The sequence below is a fragment of the Prinia subflava genome, chromosome 27, assembly GCF_021018805.1.
Source record: "Prinia subflava isolate CZ2003 ecotype Zambia chromosome 27, Cam_Psub_1.2, whole genome shotgun sequence".
Classification (NCBI taxonomy): Eukaryota; Metazoa; Chordata; class Aves; order Passeriformes; family Cisticolidae; genus Prinia; species Prinia subflava.
Window position 1 is genome coordinate 3596642 of NC_086273.1, and position 22402 is coordinate 3619043.

Here is a 22402-nt window from a genome sequence, read left to right on the forward strand (position 1 = left end):
AGGCTTGCTGCTGTTCAGGGCCCCAGTGGAAATTGTTCTTCTTGTGGGTAACCAGGTAGAGAGGGCTCACAATCTGGCTGTACTCAGGAATGTGCATTCTCCAAAAGCCTATGGTGCCTAGGAAAGTTTGTATTTCCTTCTTGCTGGTTGGTGGAGACATCGCAGTGATCTTATTGATGACCTCAGGTGAATCTGACGCCGCCCATCTTCCCACTTTACTCCCAGGAACTGGATCTCCTTGGCAGGTCCCTTGACTTTGCTTTTTATGATGGCAAAACCAGCTTCCAGGAGAATCTGGATGATTTTCTCTCCTTTCTCAAACACTTCTGCTGCTGTGTTCCCCCACACAATGATGTCATCAATGTACTGTAGGTGTTCTGGAGCCTCCCCCTTTTCCAGTGCAGCCTGGATCAGTCCATGGCAGATGGTGGGACTGTGCTTCCACCCCTGGGGCAGTGGGTTCCAGGTGTCCTGCACTCCCCTCCATGGGAAGGCAAACTGAGGCCTGCATTCTGCTGCCACAGGAATGGAGAAAAATGCCTTGGCAATGTCAACAGCACCACTTGGCTGCCTTGGACTCCAGCTCCTACTGGAGCTCCAACATGTCTGGCACAGCAGCGCTCAGTGGTGGAGTCACTTCATTCAAGGCACCACAGTCCACAGTCAATCTCCATTCTCTGTCAGATTTGCACACAGGCCAGATGGGGCTGTTGAAGGGTGAGTGTGTTTTGCTGACCACAGATATCTTTGTGCCACACTTGCCAGGACCCGTTCCCAGAGACTGCAAGGGTGAGCCTCCCTCATCATTCCTTGGTCGATAACGGGATCCTGTGACAGGGATCCCAAATGCCTCGTTTCAGTGCCCTCCAGAATTGTAGCCTCGCCTGCAGCATCCCAAAGATGGATTAACCAACTAACTATAGATTCATCAGGTCATGGAGTGTAATCCCTCCTTAGGCCACAAAGGTTTTTCAGGGAATAAGGTTCATTAGCAGCTTCTGATCTTCTTCCAGGTAGTTGTGCTTCTGATTTGTGTCAGTTGGTTTGTCTTCTGATTGGGTATCTAGAAGCGTTCAGGGTCCTTCACCTGGATCACTATCCACTGGTCAGTTTTGTGTGTGTGCTTCTTTCCCTTCTTTCCAGCTGTGACTGCCAGTGTCTTGGACTCACTGTCTGGTTTAGCTGCTAGCTTAGGCTCACTGTCTGGTTTAGCTGCTGGCTTAGGCTCACTGTCTGGTTTAGCTGCAGCCTGAGTAGCTGGGCTGTTGGCTGCAGCCTGAGGGACTGGGGTAGCTGCTGATTTATCTCCCTGCCCCCTGCCTCCATCTGCTGCCCTACATTATCTAGCAGTGTGCCATAAGCATATGCCAGGGCCCAGCTCATTGCAATGAGCTTTTTCTCCTTAGAGCCATCATGGCAGTTCTCCTCTAGATATTTCCCCACATTGTCTGGGTTCTGAATTTGTTCACATGGAAAGTCCAGGGTGTAGGTTCAGAAAATTCCTTCAGGGTTTGGCCCATATCCTCCCATTCTCCACACCGCTGAGGATTTTCTACACCTGGTCTACTTCTGAATCTGGTTCTGGGTCAGGGGTCTCATCAGCTCCTCTGGACATCTCAGCCCTCACCCTAGACAAGCTGCAAACCATATAGAGGAAGCTCACCAGATGAAATACACAGAAAGTGGTATCTTCAACATTTAGGGGAAACTGAACACTCTCAAAAAGTGATGTAACCAGTTCAGAAAAGAAGAGGGAAAGGAAAGATGGAAAAGCTTCATTGCCTATTCTTCCTATAACAACCTGGCTGCAATTACTAATAAAAGCCCAAAACATGTTGGTAGAAGAAGGACACAGAGTAGGACGAAAAAACCATACCAAACATAGCTGGCACAAACTCCAGTACCTTTATAAACTTTCCATAAATCATTATCACTGAGCCCAGGAGGACAGCTATACAAATTCATGGACCCCTATTATAAAAGGTCCACGTTAGGGACAATACTGGAGCTATTTCTGGATAAGAAAATAAACCTCGGGACCAAAAACGTATTAAACCCTCAAAAAAGACTAAGGAACAGAAACACAGGAAGGACTCTGCCCCAAAGGACATTATCTATTCAACAAGCAACGTGGCTAGAGACTGCTTTATCCCTGCACAAATAAAAAAAAAATGCAATCAGTACAAGTTTTTTCCACTTTCTCAAGCCGTGCACTGGGCACCAATAAAAATGTATTTGTCCTGGTTTAGGGTAAACTTGAGAAGAAACCGCTGCATGGGGTTCCTCTGGAAAAGCAAACCCAAAAAGCTTTCCCCCTCGGACTGGTCCAGGAAAAGAAATCCCCTTAGAGAAAAGTGGAAAAAACTGCTTATTTAACAAACAAAGTGCCCCCAAGCATAAAGAATGATTAATTAAAACAATTAAAGCTCTCTTTGCTGTGAAGAGAGATGGAAACATTTCGAGAGTCCTTGCTGTGGGTCTATCTCGTCTCGCTCAGTCCCTTATCAGTTCCACCGGCGCTGGAAAATGCCGAGGTCCAGGCCCCGGTGGGCCACAGGTGTGAGATCCCGGTGTCTCTCTGGGTTTGTCAGGCCAGGACAGAGTGAAACAGTCCAAGAAAAAAAAAAAACCAAAAAAAAAACCAGTGCAGGGAACTTCTCTGCCTCAGCGAGCTCAAACTGACTGAAAGCAAAGAAAATCTCTGTCCCGCAGTCTGTCCGTGCTTCAGACGAACACCGTCCAGGAGCTGCAATGTGCAGGAGGGAGTGCTGTTTCTGCAAACAAACTCAGTGCTGCTTCTTTCTCCCCCTTGGCTCTCAGAACCAGTCTGAAAGGCACAGAACTCAATATCCAGCACAACCAGAGCAGACCATTGGGGATACAAGCACCATCAAGTCACCCCAGCACAGGGAGGGGGCCGAGCCGGTTCTCCACGGGGCCGCCCCCGGCTCGCCGCCTGCTCGGTGCTGATGTCGGCGATGTCGGGGATGTGCCACAAGTGCTGCAGCTTCTGTGGGGACACCCCCGGGCTGACACCGCTGCCACCCACGTCCCCACAAGGTGAGACCTGTGCCACAGCCACCACCAGCACCTTGCAGCTGCCTGGGACAGGAGGCAGAGGTGTGTGGCGGGGTGTCCCCAGGGATGTCAGGCTGTGCAGGGGCTGCCAGGCCATCTCAGCAATGCAGGGCTGTCCCTGTGGGTGTCACAGTGTCCCCTTGGGTGCCAGGCTGTGCAGTGGCTGCCAGGCTGTCCCCAGTAATCCTGGGCTGTCCCTGTGGGTACCAGGCTGCCCTGACAGGTTCCAAGCTGTCCTGATGGCTGTCAGGCTGTCCCAGGGGTGTGACACAGTGCCCATCTCGGCAATCTGGGGTACCCCGTGCCCACTGTGGGATGGCCATGATCAGCTGCAGGTGAGTCAGGTAAGAGGATCCACGTCCCACAGGCAATGGTGGGCACTGGATGAGGAGGAGGACGTGAAGGAGGAGGAAGAGGTGGAATGGGAGAAGGAGGAGGCAGCCTGGCAGGGCTCACCTGGGCAAAAGGGTAATCAATGATGGGGTAGTCCAGGACAGGGCTGGCCCGGTCATTCAGCAGCTGGAAATGGTGGGACTGTCCCAGTCTGCACCAGCTGGGGAAGAAGAACCTGACAGGGACAGCAGAGGGGTCTCAGTGCTGCATCTCCAAGAGAGCACAACCCCAATCAGCCATCAGAGCAAGGCTGGGGCTGTACCTGATCCTGGACATCACCACCTGGCTGCAGGACTTGTTGATGGTGCAGCAGTGGCTGGGGGAAACAAGCAACTCAGATACTCCGTGGCCAGGATGAAGAGAAGGTGGCACATGGACAGGATGCCTGGGGAGTGACAGTGGACCCCCAGCAAAGATGGACAAGGAACACTGAGCCCACAGCCAGGACCTCAAGCCCAAAGCTGATACCTCAAACTCACAGCCAGGATCCCAAACCACAGATGGGATCCAGAGCTCATGGCCAGGACCCCTGCTGAGGACAAGCACAGGATCCACTCCTTGCTGGAGCCACCACTGCTCCCAACCAGGTACCAGATACTCCGGCAACCACGAGGCAGCGGGGTGGGAGGACGTCTGGGTCCCCCTGCATTCTGCTCCCTTCAGCACCACCAAGGCAGTGGGATTGAGGGACTTCCAAAGGGTTTTGGAATCCCCTTGGGGCCTAGCCCCCGCTGCAGCCCCCTCCCTCCACAGTCCATGCTCTGCCTGGTCCTCGACATCTCAGAGATGACCACAGGGCTGCCAGGGCTGTTCCTGGGCTGTGCCTCCAGCAGGACCCTCAGGTGAGGACAGGGGTCACCCCATGCCAGGGGACCCTGGGGAGGGGGTGCAGCCCCTGCCCCACAGATCTGGGGCTGACGGGGCCCCATGCCCAGCACGGCCTCCACCTCCATCAGCACCGTGGCCACCGGCACCGCTCAGGACTTGGTGAAGCCACGGCTGCCGGCGCTGTCCCCGTGGGAGCTGACACTCATCTCCAAGGGGCTCTGGGAGTGCCACCGAGCCGGGACGTGCCAGGCCGTGCCATCCAACCAGTGACATGCCATTCCACCCCACTCTCTGATCCAAGAATTGCTGCTCCTCCCTGTTGTGGGGCAAAAGTTGGAAGTTGATTTTCTCCCAGTGGCTCTGGCCAAGCCCTGAGGCAGGGGCAGGACCTTTCCCTGGAGCTCTGAGGGTGCTGGGTTTGTTCAGCTGCAGCAGAGCAGACGCAGCTCAGAGCTCCCCGGGGGCTGCGGCTCCTCCCGAGGGGCAGCTCCGACCTCTGTCCCGGGGGAGCAGGGACAGCACCCGAGGGAAGGGCTGGGGCTGGGCCAGGGCAGGGCTGGGCTGGAGAGCAGCAAAAGCTTCTTCCCCCACAGGGGCTCAGGTACTGACCAGGCTCCCCAGGGAATGCTCATAGCCCCAAAGCTGGCAGAGCTGCAGGAGCCTTTGGACACCGCTCCCAGGGATGGACAGGCTGGGATTGTTGGGCTGTCCTGGACAGGGCCAGGGCTTGGACTCCATGATCCCCGTGGCTCCCTCCCAGCTCAGCCCATTCTGCAATTCTCACCCTTTGGCTCAGCCTTTGTGTCCCCTGCAGGCGCTGGCAGAGCTGTTGGGTGGGGCAGGAGCAGGGCAGCCCCAGCGTTCCCGTCTGTGTGACACAACAGGGACAGTCCCAACATTCCATCCCTGGAAACGCTCCAAGGGAAGTGTCCACACCCGTGTCCAGTCCACAGAACTGACCGGCCACTGACCCTGAGTGACCACGGCCCTGCCAGCCCGGAGGCACCGCTGGGGCAGCTGCATCTCAGCCGTGTCCCAGCTCCTGCAGCCCCTCCTCTGCCCCAAACCCTCCTGCACCACAGGGAGGGGCTCATTTCAGTGCCCCTCAGGGGTCTCCTCTTGGGGTTGGAGAACACCTGGCAATGGAACCTTGGGGTGAAACGTAGAGATTTTGGTCCTCCCTAGCAAGGCCAGAACTGAAACTTTGTTCCTTTTGCCTTGGTGCCTTGGAGGCCCCCGGGTGTTTTCTGCACTGAGTTCCAGCCCCCAGCACTCACTGAAGGCGCTCCCTGCAAATGTCCCACTGCCAGTGCCCTGTCCTTGTGTCACCTTCTGAGGCTGGGCATGAACAGAGCTCCTGGACTTGCATTTGCAAGTGGAAACCAAAACTGAGGGACTGGAGATGCTTGAATACAAAAACTGGAATGGGAGCATCTGTCAAGAGGAAAATCTCCTGCTCCTATGCCCGCCCATGTGAACTCTGGAATTCTCTTCTTCTGAGGGACTTGAGGTGTCTGGCTGAGCAGGAAAGGTGACCCTGAGACAGGAGTTTTCCTTTGCTAAAGGAAAGCCTCAGCATAGAAAGAATATTGCGCCCTCAGCAAGGAGAGTTGTATTAAAAGAGCTGTCACATCAATGCTCTGTTAGACATAGAAAGATGTGGCACCATCCTTTCTTCCCTCTAGCCCTCATCTGGAACTTGGATTGAACAGGGACAGGAGGAGAAAGGAATTTCCCTGCCAGGGCAGGGCTGTGGTGCAACACATCCCCCAGCAGGAGTCTGGAGCAGCCCAAGGCTCTGTGTGCCCAGGCAGAGGCAGGCAGGACGCAGAGCTGTCAGCAAAGGAAGGGCCCAGCCAGGTGGGGCAGCTGGGGGATGAGGACAGCCTGCAGGGACAGAGGCGCAGGGCATGGACACCGTAGCACAGCCTGGGCTGCACAGGGCACAGGCATGGGCAGCAGCTGAAAGGCCCTGACACAGCCAACTCCTGCAGCACTTGGGCCATGGCTGCTGGCCCTGGGCCTGAGGCATCAGGAGGGGACAAGTGACCCTTGCAGGCCTGGGGCCTCATTGCCTCCTTGTCCCTGCTCAGCAGCCTGGCAGGGGCCGCCCCATGGTGCTGCCCTTGGCATTGCACATCCCCACATCCCAGTGGCCTGGGAAGAGCCCTGAGCAAGGAGGGAGGGACAGGATCTGCCTTGGCAGGGGCTGGGGCTCAGGCCTTGGCCCTTTGCATTCCTGAAACACATCCAGGTTTGGTCAGCATCAGAGAAACCTTTGCCTTGTTTGTGTCCACCTGTCATCACTGCCTGCAGTGTTCTGCCTTAGCTGGTACCTGGGGACACTTTCTCAGTCATGTCTCTTAGTGGGACCCATTAAAACTTTAAGAAACTTCAGTATTTCCATTTAATTTTGAGTTCTTGAAAAGTTCTTTGAACACTCTCTCAGGGACTGAGTCTGATGTAAACAACACCAAACCTCAAGAGATTCATTAAAGTCCTTGTGCTGTGTCTGTGATGCTGAGCTGGGATGGGCTCTGGGAACAGAGGCAGCTCCTGGCAATCAAGGGAAGCTTTAAAAAGACATTTCTCCTGAGGAGCAGCTTCTCCTTCAGCCCAGCAGGGCTGAGGGTGCTGCCTGCAGGTACCTGAGAGAAATGAAGCAGACACAGGATCAAAGAAACTGGAAGGACAATTCCGTGCTTCTTCGTGGAGAAATGTTCACCACTTGTGACAGGGTAAGTGTGTGGCTGCAGGGATGTCCTCAAGCTGAGCCAGGACAGCACTGAGGTGACTGTAAGGATGGCTCTGCTGCCCTTGCTGCTTTGGGGGAGGATGTGCTCCAGAGCGGGGCTGCCCTGGGCACCGTCAGAGGGACAGGGCAGGACGGCTCCTGCTGCCAGGGACGGCTGCAGGGGCTGAAGCTGGGGCTGCAGCCAGGGCTGCCCAGGGCTGTGGTGCAGAGCAGGTGCTGCAGCCCTGAGGGCTCTTGGCCAGCCCAGAGCATCTGCCACCTGCCAGGGGCAGCTCTCAGCCTGCCTGGGAGCTCCCATGGACTGTGGGGAGAAGTTGGAGGTGGAAGGAGCCACCCCCATCAGGGCAGATTCCTGCTTCTGTGGAGATGGTGCTGCATGGCCAGGGCTGCTCTCAGCTTTGTCATGAAGGAAAGGGAAAGGGGCTGTCAGGGTTGGCTGTGTCACTGACACTCCTGCACTGTCACCCTGGGGATCAGCAGATGTGCTCAGAGCTCCCTCAGAAAGTGCCTCCTCACCCTCCTCTACCCACAGACAGCAGCAGCAGCACCTTGGCTTGCAGCATCTCTGTTTGAGCTGCCCTTAAGGGCCTGGTGCCAGGGAGATGCCCCTGGGCAGTGCCCTGTGCTGGGAGGGGTGTGCAGGGCAGAGCTGAGCCCCCAGGGCTGGGCTGGGCTCTGGGAGCAGTGGCAGGGACAAGGCTTGGATGGAGAGAAACAGCTCGTGATAGGCACAGCTCCAGGCATGAGAGAGACAGACCAACCCTTGATATCCCCATCTGTAAAGGAATAGAGAAAAAAAAGGAGAGAAGAATTTAGGGAAATTTATTTTGAAATTGAAACTTTCAGATAGTCCACTTTATTTTTCAGGAAACTTTTAAGTGCAATCACACTGAAATAGAAGGAGGTGTAATGAGCAAAGGGCACCTCTGTGGGGGCCAGCAGGTCTGACTGCCCTGGGGCAGAGGGAGCTCTGCTTTCCGTCTGGACTCCCCAGTTTTCACACTGAGAGCAATACTTAAGATGCAGCAGTAACTAAGCAGCAGCAGATACCTGAACTTAAAAAAGTTTAGCAAAATTCATTCACAGGAAAAAAAGTCATTTATAGGGGATTCCAAATACAATACATAGGACTGACTAAAATAAAATGATCCCAGCTTGTCAATGTCTTCTCTCAACAGTCCATGATGCCCAGAATGAAGAAATGTCCAACAGCAGCTCCATCAGCCACTTCCTCCTGCTGCCATTGGCACACACGCGGCAGCTGCAGCTCCTGCACTTCTGCCTCTTCCTGGCCATCTCCCTGGCTGCCCTCCTGGCCAACGGCCTCATCATCAGCGCCGTAGCCTGCGGCCACCTCCTGCACAGCCCCATGTTCTTCTTCCTGCTCAACCTGGCCCTCAGCGACCTGGGCTCCATCTGCACCACTGTCCCCAAAGCCATGCACAATTCCCTCTGGGACACCAGGAGCATCTCCTACGCAGGATGTGCTGCACAGCTTTTTTTCTTTGCCTTTTTCATTACATCAGAATTTGCCCTTCTCACAGTTATGTGCTACGACCGCTACGTGTCCATCTGCAAACCCCTGCACTACGGGACCCTCCTGGGCAGCAGAGCTTGTGCCCACATGGCAGCAGCTGCCTGGGCCAGTGCCTTTCTCTACGCTCTGCTGCAGACGGCCAATACATTTTCCCTGCCCCTGTGCCATGGCAATGCCCTGGGCCAGTTCTTCTGTGAAATCCCACAGATCCTCAAGCTCTCTTGCTCACACTCCAAACTCAGGGCACTTGGGCTTCTTATGGTTGGTGCCTGTATAGCTTTTGGCTGTTTTCTGTTCATTGTTTTCTCCTATGTGCAGATCTTCAGGGTTGTGCTGAAGATCCCCTCTGAGCAGCGACGGCACAAAGCCTTTTCCACCTGCCTCCCTCACCTGGCTGTGGTTTCCCTGTTTGTCAGCACTGGCTTTTTTGCCTACCTGAAGCCCCCCTCCATCTCCTCCCCATCCCTGGACCTGGCCCTGTCAGTTCTGTACTCGGTGGTGCCTCCGGTCCTGAACCCCCTCATCTACAGCCTGAGGAACCAGGAGCTCAAGGCTGCAGTGAGGACACTGATCACTGGATGATTTCAGGAACATTAAACAGCTGGCAAATTTATGAAAATCGTTTGTAATAAAATAATATTTCATAACACTTGTCAGTTTGTATGGCGGGTTTTTTCTTTGTTTTAGTTTTCAGTGATATTCACAAACCAAGAACGCTGTTTATGCCCTTTCTCTTTTTGTTATTCTCCACATTTTCTCTGGTCCAATACAGTGTCAATGAGGAGCTGTGCTCTAGGTAAGTTTTCAAGGAACAAAATTATTTCCTAGCAGAGTTTTCACAGGAAATCCCCCTTTAGTTCCCTTCTCAGTGGCTGCAGCAGCAATGTCTGTGTGCAGAGCTGGGGCAGATCAGTGCTGGCACAGCAGCTGTGCCCAGCAGCAGCAGCACTTGGTGTTGCCAGTGCTGCTGCCGTGGCCCTGCCCCGCTGCCCTCCTGGCCCTGCTGTTGCTGTAGGGCCTGAGTGCTCTCGGGGCCGGGCACAGGGCTGGGGGTGGCAGTGCCGGGGCTGCAGCAGGGACAGGCCATGGGCACTGCTGGGGCAGCGCTGACGCCTCAGGCCAGGGCCTGGGGGCTGCAGGCTCCTTGCCCAGGCTCTCTCCACAACACGGCCAGGCCAATGCTCAGCACAGAAAAGCCCCGTCAGCAGCCCCAGGCTGGCCGTGGGCAGGCTGGGGACAAACAGCATCGCACCATGGGAACGTCCCTTGGGGAGCAGGATCATCCTCCAAGTGCCTCAGGAATTGTCTGCAGGCTCCTGCAGTGCCTCCTGCTGCTCCCTTGCCAGAGGCACCACAGGCCATGGGGGCACATCTGCCCTGCTGTGTCTGCCTGTGGGGCTCCCTGCTCTGGGCAATGAGGAGGGGCTGCAGAGGCTCTGCAGGACTGACAGGATGGGCTCTGGGGCTGTGAGGAGAAGCTGAGGGACCTGGGCTGGTGGTTTCAGAGAATCACAGAATCAGCCAAGCTGGAAAAAACCTTGGCGATGATTAAGTTTAACCTGTGCCCTGACACCACGTTGTCTGCCCTGAGCCTCCTCTTCTCCAGGATCAACAACCCCAGCTCCCTCAGCCACTCCTCACAGCACTTGTGTTCCACACCCTTCACCAGCCTTGTTGCCCTTCTCTGGACACGCTCCAGCCCCTCCATGTCCTTCCTAAATTGGGGGCCCAGAACTGGACACAGCACTCGAGGTGCAGCCTCACCACTGCCCAGCACAGGGGAAGAATCCCTGCCCTGCTCCTGCTGCCCACACCATTCCTGATCCAGGCCAGGAGCCATTGGCCTTCTTGCCCACCTGCCCACACTGCTGCCTCATGTCCAGCCTGCTGTCCAGCACTGCCCCACGTCCCTTTCTGCCTGCCCACTGTCCAGCCACTCTGTCCCCAGCCTGCAGCACTGCAGGGCTTGTTGTGGCCAAAGTGCAGGACCTGGCCCTTGGTCTTGTTCAGCCTCACCCTGTTGGATTTGGGCCCTGGATCCAGCCTGTGCAGGGCCCTGTGCACAGCCCTCCTACCCTCCAGCACATCCACACTCACACCCAGCTTGGTGTCACCTGCAAATTTGCTGATGCTGGACTCAATCCCCTCCTGCAGATCCTCAGTGCAGATATTGCAATCCCCGCTGGCTGCCTCTGAGCCCTGGGCCATCCTGGGGGTGCCCTGGGATGGCTCTCAAGGGGATCTGTTCCATCCCCTTGCTGGGCACCCAGGGCAGGCTGACAGGCCTGCAGTTCCCCACATCCTCCTTCCAGCCCTTCTTGGGGATGGGCTCCCATTGGCACCTCCAGTCCTCTGGGCCCTCCCTGCTGAGCCAGGACTGAGGAGAAATGATGGAGAGCAGCTTGGGGAGCTCATCCAGCAGCTCCCTCATGGCCCTAGCATGGATCCCAGCTGGTCCCAGAGACACCTGTGAGCATCTGAGTGCCTCAGCAGGTCCCCAGCTGCTTCCTCCTGGATTGCAGGGGGGCTCTTCTACTCCCTGTGCCCATCTACCAGCTCAGGAGGACTCTTGTCCTGAGGACAGCCTGTCTTCTTGTTGAAAACTGAAGAAAAGATGGGGTTAAATACTGAGTTGTGGAATAAGGTTTTTACAATTTTAAATCCTAAAGTGTTCTGCTCACACTGGAACTTGGGGACACTTTCAAAGTCGTGTCCCTCAGTAGAACCCATTCAAACCTCAAGAAACTTTGGAGTTTGGTTCTGATTTTGAATGCTTGAGAGATTTCTTCAACTCCCTCTCAGTGACTGATGCTCAGGGACCCAGCACCCAACCCACAGGAGAAGTCCTGGTGCTGTGTCTGTGCTGCTGAGCTGGGCCGGGCTCCTGGCACAGAGGCAGCTCCTGGCAAGGGCAGCACTGCAGAGACAGCTCTGCCCAGGAGCAGCTCCTCTCCAGCCCAGCAGGGCTGGGGCACTGCCTGCAGCCACCCCGGGCACAGCACAGAGGCACAGAGAGATGGGAGCAGCCTGGGCTGGGAGGGTGACTGAGCTCTCAGTAGGGGAGAAATCTGCACAGTGTTTGCATCAATCATTCTCTGGCTGTAGCAAAGTTAAACTTCCATTCCTGGAGGGGTCTCCTAAGGCTGGCACATCCCACAGTTTCCAGGATCTTTTGCAGGGGCTCTCCCAGTTCCTCTGGCACAGAGGAGGTGGCCACAGGGCAGAGAAGGGCAGTTCCTGCAGGCAGCAAGGGCAGGCAGCAGAAGGGAGAAAGAGGGTAAAGGTAGCCTGGGGTGGGAGCACAGGAGAGAGCCCATGAGGGGAGAAAGCTCTGGCTGCAGAGCAATGCAGGTGAGTCCCTGGGAGTGCTCTGGCAATGCCAGCACTGACAGGACCTGTCAGGAAAGGTTTGTGCAATCTCCTTTCAGGCCCGGAGGTTCAAGGGCTCAGCAGCAAATGCACCACGGGGCTCAGTGGGATCAAGAAGGTCCTAACAAAGCACGGCTCTGCCTTGATTTCCCTCTGGGGTCTGGTGCAGTTCATAAGGAAATGATGGAGAAACACTTTTAGAAAAAGATTTCACAGATGTTCTAAGAAATACACATTTCTGTTATAAAGAGTCTGTTTTATTACTGCTCTCTTTGGGGCAGAGGTGATTGCAGCATTCTGTGACTGACATTGATCCAGGGTCTCTCCTCAGGAGGCCTGGCCTGCTCAGAGAAGCTGTGCCTTGAGGGCTGAGCCAGTGTGGACAACCTTGCTGCACATTGCCCAAGCCCATCCTGTGTGTCCTCCCTCACCTGGGACCTGCTTTGCTTGGAGAGCTGCCTGCACTCAGGAATAAAAGGGGTTTCTAGTTTTTTGAAGTAATGTAAAACTCCTAATTTTCCCCACAGGAAACAGACCCACTCCTCAAGTGTGTGCCAGCCCAAGGTGCCACCAAAACCCCTCCAGCCCTGCCCTGGGCCAGCCGTGAGGGTGGGTCATCATCCCAACCTGCACTGGGCCCTGCAAGGGGCTGTGCCCACGGACACTGCACTGACCCCACTGCTGGGTTTGGGGGCCACGGACACCGTGAGCAGTTCCAGTTTCCTTGGAAACACTGGGGAGGACTGGGACAACCTGGGAACACAGGGAATGCTGAGGGGGAATGTGGGTGGACTGGGATGGGCTGTGGGGGTACCCTGAGACATACTGGGACACACTGGGAGTGGTACTGGGCAATACTGGGGTAAACTGGGGATACTGTGAGTGATACTGGGGCATACTGGGAAAAACTGGGGACACTGGGAACATTGTGGGGAAGACTGGGGGACAATGGGGTGTACTGTGGATAAGTCGAACTGGAATGAATAAGAATTAACTCAGGTGTATTGGGAAGGCCTGGGCTGTATTGGGAGGGCCTGGAGGGGCACTGGGGTTGTACTGGGCTGTACTGGGGATGAACTGGGATGTACTGGGAGGCAGTGGAGTGGTTGAAGGGGCTGTTCCCGCCTCCACCACCTCCCATTTGCCGAGGCTCCCGCCCATCAGGGCCCGCAGCCAATCAGCGCCGGGGACCGGAGACTCAGGGCGGTGCCTGGCGTCGGCGCCATGTTTCTTTTTGTCTCCATCTCCCGTCATGCCCCGCGGCCCGATACAGCCCATTGCAGGCGGGACTACAACGCCCGTCATGCCCCGCGCTCCATTGACCCCCGCCCCCTCCGATATCCGCCCGCCCTTTGTCCCACAAGTGTCCCCAGACCCTCCAAGATCTGTAAGTGCCCCCTGCACGCCCATTCCTGACCCCTAAAAAGCGTCCCGAATGCCCTGAGTGTGTGGGCTCCCAACCCCACAGATGCCCTTTCTAGCAACTTGGGGAATTCATCTCCTATTGTCCCCCCGCATAACACAGTTCGGCACCTAAAGCCCCTGCCGTGCCCCGCGCCCTAAAGAGCCCGGTTAGAGCTTACCAAGTTCCCCCCACGTGCTCCCGAACCGTGTACGTTCCCCTCGAGGACCTGAAGTTGCGGCTCGGACGCAAAAGTGTCCCCCAAGTGCCTTCCCCGATCCCCCAACGCCCTGTGCGAGCCACTTCCGGGACTACAGCTCCCAGCATGCTCCGCGGCGCCGGTAGAGCGCTATTCCAGCCGTGACTTCATCTCCCAGCATGCCCCGCGCCCCTGAGAGCCATTGGCGCTGTGCTTTGAACTCCCGTGATGCTCCGCGGCCCCGTTCAACCCTGTCCTACCCGCGCCTACAACTCCCATCATGCCCCGCGCCCCAGAGAGCCCCCTCAGAGCCCCCCAAGCGCCCGCCCGGACCCCGAAGGGCCCCCAGATTCCCCTCCCTGACCTCCGAGTGCCCCCTGGAGCCCCAAGTGCTCCCCCGGACCCCGAATTGTCCGACAGAATCCCTAAGGGCCCCTGCAAGTGCCCACCCGGCTCCCCCAAGTGTCCTCCAGACCCCCACGTTCTCTCCAAATTCTCTTCCCAGCCCCAAAACTGCCCCAAATGTGCCCCAGAAATGTCTCCGTGGTTCCCAAAGTGGCCTCTTTTTGTCTTGCTGAGAACATGATAAAAAAGATGACAAAAGGGATAAAAATGTACTAATTAGCATAAAGAGGGAGAAATCAATAGCTAATAGTGGTCAGTGAATGAATGAAGGGAATTGTGTTACTTAGAAACAAAGACTAATAACTTTTTTGGTTCCTAAAATGTATAGATTTAAAAAAATATAATAAATAAGGAATAAAACACAGAATAATATTTTTATAAAATAATATCCAATTAGAGTTTTATTACTTAATTATTATTTTAAAAGAAAAGTTTGGTTTGTTTTTTTATGTTTGGGATTTGAGTCCCAGGTGGGCGATGTCAGACTTGGTGATGCTGGGCGTGAGGAGCAGACGCTCCCAGGTGTCCTCCAGACCCTCATGTTGTGTCTAAATTTCCTCCCAAGACCCAAAACTGCCACAAATATTCCCCAGAAATGTCTCCGAGGACCCTAAATTGCCCTTTTACCATGTCTGAGAAAATGATAAAAATTGTAAAAAAGATGACAAAAGGACTAAAATTAAAGCATGAAGAGGGAAAAATCAATAGCCAATAGTAGTCAATGAATTAATGAATGATGTTACTTATAACAAATTACTTTTGATGTTAAAAATAAATAGGTTTTTTATATAAATACAAATATAAGGTAATAAAATTTAGAAGAATATGATAAAACCTAACATAAATGTAAATATAATTTTAAGGATTCATTAGATTTTTTTAAAAAGAAAAATTCATAATTTTTTATGTTTTGTGATGCCTGTCCCAGGTGGGCGATGTCAGACATGGTGAGGATGGGGTGAGGAGCAGGGTGTCCAAACAGGGTCAGCCCAAGAGAGGCTCAGCCTTCTCTGTGCCCAGGCCTGCTAAGGAGACATTCAGCATCGAGATCACTTGGAGAACGCTTCTGTCACCTCTTTGATGAACTAAAAAATAAAAACATGTGCCCTTGATAAGGAAAAAAAAATAAATCAGGAGGTGCACTTTGAAAACTTCCTCCTTAAGAGAACTCCAAACTGGCTCCAATCAGCTGCACAAGCCCTGAAGACTTGAAGACAATTGAAGGAAGACAAGGAGCCCCTGAGGGATTTCTGTATTTTCATCAGCCCCACAGTGGATTTGGGGCTGAGCCCAGGACCCCCAGGCACTGACAGAAGGTTGCAGAAGCTGCTCAAGGAGTCAGAAGCAAAACTCCAAGTCCCTTGGAGCATATCTGGGCCCCACTGAGGGCAGGCAGTGCCCAAGGCTCCCCAGGGACTGGTGATGAGACACTAATTTTGAAGATTTGAGAAAAGCTAAGGTTACAGTTAACAATAGATATTGCTGATTTAGCTGAAATGAAGAGATAAGCTTTGCTGAAATCAGTTAAAAGTTAGAGGATGGTTAAAAGAAACCAAATTTAAGGTAAGCTACCTCGGATTTAATAACTCATTGCTTGTCAAACACAGAAACTAATCAATACAACACCAGACCTCCTGTTTCCAGAAACCCACTGAAATAGTCCTGGGAAACAGGAAACAGGGAGTTCTACCATCCATCAATCACATCTGCATTGAAAAGGTTGAAAGTTTAGGATGAGGAAGACTCATTTTACTTCCTCCTTTTGGTGACCACTCCTCACAAAAGGACCCCTGACCCATTTCAGGGAACAAACTACGGGTGCTTAATCGCCTTTGTGTTAATTAGCATAGGAAGCAGAGAAGAGGAAGTGACAGGGGAATGAATATGCATTTGTATTTTGTGTATTCACCATTTTTGTAAATAAAAGGCTTTGTAATATTACCTGTGATCTTTGCAGTGTTCATTAAGGAGCTATCATCTCAATAAATTAAACAAAATACACTTTTCTAACTTTAACTGTCAGAGAGCTTTTCTCCGTCACAGTTGGATATTGATATTAGATCAATATTCATATTTAAATAAATCACAATATCAATCACAGAATGCTGCAATCACTCTGGTCCAAAGAGAACAGTAATAAAAGACACTCTTTCTAACAGGAATGTGTATTTTTTAGAAGCTCTTTAAAATCTTTCTCCACAACTGTAGTAGAAAATCTTCCTGGTGAACTGCACAACACTAGAGGGAAATCAAGGCACAGCCATGGTTTGTCAGGACTTGCTTGATCCCAATGAGCCCCAAGGTGCATTTGGTGCTGAGCTCTCAGGGCCTGAGAGGAGATTGCACAAACCTTTCCAGGAGTCTGAGTCAGAGGAAAAACACAAAGTGTCCCAAAGCATTCATGGGTCCCTCTGAGGTCCATCCCCAACACAGGCTCCTCAGGGACTCCTTGGAGGAGACAATTGGAGGCCAGGATTGTCCAAAAACCTCTCAGAGACTCAGTGTGGAAAGGAAAACCCAAAGTACCTTAAAAACCTTGAGTATCTCAAAGCATCAATGAGCCCCACTGAGTGTCAATACAAAGCCTCTCTAGGGACTCATTAAAGTAGATAATTGGAGGCCATGACTGCACAAACCTCTGAGGGATTCAGTGTCAGAAGGCAGTACTTTAATTACTCTTGAGTACTTTGAGGCATTAATGAGCCCCACTGAGTGTTGTAACTGACAAAAATCTCAAGGGACTAATTACAGCTGATAATTGGAGCTCATGATTGCACAAACCCCTCAGAGACTCCCAGGCAAAAGCAGAACCCAGAGTCCTTTGAAAAACCTGCAGTCCCTGGGAGCATTAAGGAGCCCCCCAGGGCCGTTCCTGACCAAGGCTCCCCAGGGACTCGTCCCAGCAGATCCCTGAGGCCACTGGGATGTGGGGGGGATGCTGAGGGCAGGACAAGGGGGTGACAGTGCCCAGCCTTGCTGGGGCTGTGCCAGGAGGCCCCAGGGCCTCAGGACAAGGTGTCCCCTCAGAGCCTTGGTGGCACAGACCCTGCTGTGCCCCAGGGCACCAGGACTTGGCTTCTCTTTGTCCTCACTTGTCATCTCTGACTCCAATTTCCTGCTCCAACTGGAACTGGGAAAACTTTCTCAGTCGTGTCCCTCAGTGGGACCCATGAACGGTATCAGAAATGTTGGAGTTGGATAATGACTGAATTCTAGAGAGGTTTCCTAACAAACCATGGCTGCGCCTTGATTTCCCTCTGGCCTGGTGCCGTTCATTAGGAAGGTTTCCTATCATAGTTATGGAGAAAGATTTCAAAGACCCCCTAAGAAATACACATTCCTGTTAGAAAGGGTGTCTTTTATTACTCTTATCTTTATAGCAGAGGTGATTGCAGTGTTCTGTGATTGACACTGATCCAGGGTCTCTCCTCAGGAGGCCTGGCCTGCTCAGAGAAGCTGTGCCTTGAGGGCTGAGCCAGTGTGGACAACCTTGCTGCACATTGCCCAAGCCCATCCTGTGTGTCCTCCCTCACCTGGGACCTGCTTTGCTTGGAGAGCTGCCTGCACTCAGGAATAAAGGGGTTTTCTATTTGGTTTTTTTTTGAAGCAATGAAAAACTCCTAATTTTCCCCAGTGCAAACAGACCCACTCCTCAAGTGTGTGCCAGTCCAAGGTGCCACCAAGGAGGTTCCCCTTATCCAAGGCAGAACCCTGCAAGGAATGTTTTGGACACACAGGACGTTCTACAATAAACACAAATCCAGAGTTGGCTGCAGGCAGAACTAGACCAATTCCTGAAGGACAGACAATCTTTGAACTCCTTGCAGCTCAAAGCACCAGGTGGGTTGTTGGGAGGTGTGTGAGTGACCCAGGAGTGAGGGGCAGGGAAATGCAGAGAGCCCTGGAAGTGTTTCTGTGCAGACAGGCTGTGGGGAAGGGCACTGCAGCCCTGTCCTGGGCCAGCTGTGAGGGTGGGTCATCATCCCAACCTGCACTGGGCCACTGCAAGGGGCTGTGCCCACAGACACTGCACTGACTCCATGTCCTGGTTTAGGGCAAATTTGGGAGAAAATAGGGGCCCCCGGAAAAGCAAACCTAAATGGCCCCTCCCCAAACTGGTCTGGGAAAGAACTTCCTCAGAGAAAAGTTGAAAAACTATTTCTTTAACAAAATGCCCACAAGCATAAAAAATGAATAATATGAAACAAAGCCTCTTGTCTCGGTGAAGAGAGATGGCAAATTCAGAAAGTCCTTGCTGTGGGCAGCTCAGCTCGCTCAGTCTCTTACCAGTCCCTCCAGAGGTCCAGGCCCTGGTGGGCTGCAGGTGCTCCTCTGGGTTTTTTCAGTCCAGAGCAGGTTTAAACAGTCCCAAGAAAAAGGGGAAAAAACTTGAAAAACAGTCCAGGGAATTTTTCTCCCTCAGCTTGCTAAAACTAATTAAGAGAAAAGCAGATCTCTGTCCCGCTCTCTGTCTGTGCTTCAGATGAACACAGTCCTGAGATGAATGCAGAGGAGGGAGTGCTGTTTCTGCAAACAAACTCAGCGCTGCTTCTTTCTTCCCCTTTGCTCTCAGAACCAGTCTGAAAGGTCAGAACTCAATACACAGCACAAACAGAAAAGATCATTGGGGATACAAGCACCATCAAGTCACCCTAGGACGTCCCACCCCTCATCCTCAGATCGTCAACTTACTACCAAAACTAATATAAAATCTAGCGATACAAACACATACGTTATACATACATAGAATAATGTATATAAAACAGTATACAGCTATATACAGACAATGACAGTGACATTCAGCAAACAGTGATATTTACACATGGTTCTCACCCAAAAATCAGATCTCCCTGAGGTACCCATCGTGTTGTTCCATCTTTCTGCATTATCCATCGTGTACAACCTGGTCCCTGAGTAAAGACAATCCCACAGATGGGTTTGTCTGTACTCGAGGCAGAATTAATCCACACTGTCTTCCCTAACAAACCTCTGACATGCACCACTGGGAGTTTATCCTCATTTACTGCATGCAGGAGCTCAGACTGGGCAGGGCCTGCTCTGTTGGTGGAACCTCGGCTGTTAACTAACCATGTGGCCTTTGCCAGATGCTGCCCCAAATTTTTGAAAGATCCCCCACCCAATGCTTTCAAGGTGGTTTTTAACAGTCCGTTGTATCTCTCCACTTTGCCTGCAGCTGGTGCATGGTAGGGGATTTGGTACACCCACTCGGTGCCATGTTCCCTAGCCCAGGTGTTGATAAGGCTGTTCTTGAAATGAGTCCCATTGTGTGACTCAGTCCTCTCAGGGGTACCATGCCTCCAAAGAACCAAAGAACTTGCTTTTCAAGGCCTAGAATGGTGTTATGGGCTGTAGTGTGAGGCACTGGGGAGGTGTCCAGCCATCCCATGGTGCCTTCCACAATTGTGAGCACTTAGTGCTTCCCTTGGCATGTCTGGGGCAGTGCAATAGAATCAATCTGCCAGGCCTGCCCATACCTGTATTTGGACCACTGCCCACCATACCATAGGGGCTTCACCCGCTTGTCCTGCTTGATTGCAGCACACGTCTCACAGTCATGGATAACCTGAGAAATGCTGTCCATGGTTAGATCCACCCCTCGGTCTCGTGCCTATTTACAGGTAGCATCTCTGCCCTGATGACCTGAGGCGTCGTGGGCCCATCGAGCTAGGAACAACTCTCCCTTGTGTTGCCAATCTAAGTCTATCTTTGGTCCCTCAAACTCTGCAGCCTGATCTACCTGCTCGTTGTTTCAGTGCTCCTCATTAGCCCAGCTCTTAGACACATGGGCATCTATGTGGCAGACTTTCACAGGTAGTTTCTCCTCCTGGTAGTGATGTCTTTCCATTCATCAGCAGCCCAATCTGGTTTTCCTCCATGCTGCCAATTAACCGTTTTCCACTTCTCCAGCCACCCCCACACACCATTGGCTACCATCCATGAATCAGTATAGAGGAAGAGCTTTGGCCACTTCTCTCTTTTAGCAATGTCCATTGCTAGTTGAATGCCTTTAAGTTCAACAAATTGGCTTGACCCACCTTCTCCTTCAGTGGCCTCAGCAACTCATCGTGTGGGGCTCCATACAGCTGCTTTCCACTTTTGGTTCATCCCTACGATGCGACAAGAACTGCCAGTGTCTCCTCTGCTGACGGTTGTGCAATGGAGCTTCTTCAGCCCATGTCACTTGCTCTTGTTCTCCATCAGTGGGACCAATATTTTCACCTTCAGGCCAATCTGTGATTATCTCCAAAACCCCAGGGCGATTCAGGTTTCCAATATGGGCATGCTGTGTGATGAGAGCAATCCACTTGCTCCATGTAGCACTGGTAGCATGGTGGGTGGAGGGAACCTTTCCTTTGAACATCCACCCCAGCACTGCTAGTCAGGGTGCAGGAGGAGTTGTGCTTCTGTGTCAGTCTCCTCTGAGGCAGCTTGAACTCATTCAAAGACTGATAAAATTTCCTTCTCTGTTGGGGTGTAGTTGGCTTCAGACCCTCTGTAGCTCCGACTCCAGAATCCCAGTGGTCGATCCCGAGTCTCCCCAGGCACCTTCTGCCAAAGGCTCCAGGACAGGCCATGGTTCCCGGCTGCAGAGTAGAGCACGTTCTTCACCTCTGGTCCTGTCCTGACTGGGCCAAGGGCCACTGCATGAGCGATCTCCTGCTTGATCTGGGCAGAGGCTTGCTGCTGTTCAGGGCCCCAGTGGAAATTGCTCTTCTTGTGGGTGACCAGGTAGACAGGGCTCATAATCTGGCTGTACTCAGGAATGTGCATTCTCCAAAAGCCTCTGGCACCTAGGAAAGCTTGCGTTTCCTTCTTGCTGGTCAGTGGAGACATTGCTGTGATCTTATTTATGACCTCAGTGGAATATGAAACCGTCCATCTTCCCACTTTACATCCAGGAACTGGATCTCTTGAGCAGGTGCCTTGAATTTGCTCTTCTTGATAGTGAAACCAGCTTTCAGGAGGATCTGGATGATTTTCTCTCCTTTCTCAAACACTTCAGCTGCAGTGTTCCCCCCCACAATGATGTTATTGATGTACTGCAGATGTTCTGGAGCCTCACCCTTTTCCAGAGCAGTCTCAATCAGTCCATGGCAGGTGGTAGGACTGTGCTTCCACCCCTGGGGCAGTCGGTTCCAGGTGTACTGCACTCCCCTCCACAGGAAGGCAAACTGAGGCCTGCATTCTGCTGCCACAGGAATGGAGAAAAATGCCTTGGCAATGTCAACAGCACCACTTGGCTGCCTTGGACTCCAGCTCCTACTGGAGCTCCAACACGTCTGGCACAGCAGCGCTCAGTGGTGGAGTCACTTCATTCAAGGCACGACAGTCCACAGTCAATCTCCATTCTCTGTCAGATTTGCACACAGGCCAGATGGGGCTGTTGGAGGGTGAGTGTGTTTTGCTGACCACCCCTTGGCTCTCCAGCTCTCGGATCATCTGGTGCATGGGGATCACAGCATCTCCAGTTGTTCTGTACTGTCAGGGATGCACTGTTGAAGTGGCAATTGGTACCTGTTGCTCTTCCCCCTTCAGGAGTCCTCCTGCAGATGGGTTCTCTGATAGTGCAGGCAAGGTGTTCAATTGCTAAATACCCTCTGTCTCTACAGCTGCTATCCCAAACACCCACTTGAGTCCCTTTGGGTCTTTGCAATACCCATTTTGGAGGAAGTCTGTGCCTAAAGTGAATGGGCTCCCAGGGACAGTCACAATAGGGTGTTTCTTCCACTCATTTCCAGTCAGGCTCACATCAGCTTCCACCAAAGGAAAATTCTGTGATCCCCCTGTCACACCAGCAATAGAAACAGATTCTGCCCCTACATGTCTGGATGGGATTAATGTGCACTGTACACCAGTGTCAGCCAAGGCGTCACATTTTTGTGGTTCTTATGTGCCAAGTCAATGAATCCACACAGTCAAAAAACCACTTTTTTTCCCTTGCCTCTACCTGGCTAGAGGCAGGGCCGCTCTAAGCCTGGTTATCCTTCTTTCCCTGGGTAACCGGAGCTGCTTCCTTTTTGCTGGAACTTCCTCTCTGAGTCTTGCCTTCCAACAATTCATGTAGCCATTGTATCAGAGCAGCAGGAGATTTTCCATCCCGTCTCCTCGTGTCTCCCCCAGAATCATGCAGGAAGGAAAACAGCTCAGCTCGTGGGGTGTCCCTTCTCTCCTTATCGTGAGGAACATCTGCATTTGGTGCTGGAACCTCTGATCTGTACTGCAGAGATTTGGAGAATGTCCTCTTTCACCTCCTCCATGAGTTTCTTGTGGTTCTCCTCTCTCTTGTCTTCTCATTTCTGCAGACATGTTTCCACAGCTGCCATTCCTGCATGTGTTGGGCCATGCACAGCATCTGCAGATGCTCAGAGCTTCTTCTCCATATCCAACACGGTCTCCTCCGTGTCATCCCCCTTC

The 22402-nt window shown here is 52.7% G+C and overlaps 2 protein-coding genes across 4 annotated transcripts in view; one reads left to right on the plus strand and one right to left on the minus strand.

Annotated features, from left to right (window-relative positions):
- Positions 1 to 13853, plus strand: part of LOC134562421 (olfactory receptor 14A16-like) — a 391199-nt gene extending 377346 nt beyond the window's left edge. For all 3 annotated transcript variants that reach the window (XM_063419816.1, XM_063419817.1, XM_063419815.1), the window contains one exon: positions 8233 to 13853. In XM_063419816.1, coding sequence (XP_063275886.1) covers positions 8233 to 9173 — 941 coding nt within the window. In that variant the 3' untranslated portion in view covers positions 9174 to 13853. The remainder of the gene's footprint in view (positions 1 to 8232) is intronic.
- LOC134562449 (olfactory receptor 14J1-like) overlaps positions 1 to 22402 on the minus strand; it is a 184659-nt gene that overhangs the window by 10133 nt on the left and 152124 nt on the right. The gene's annotated exons all lie outside the window — the stretch shown is intronic.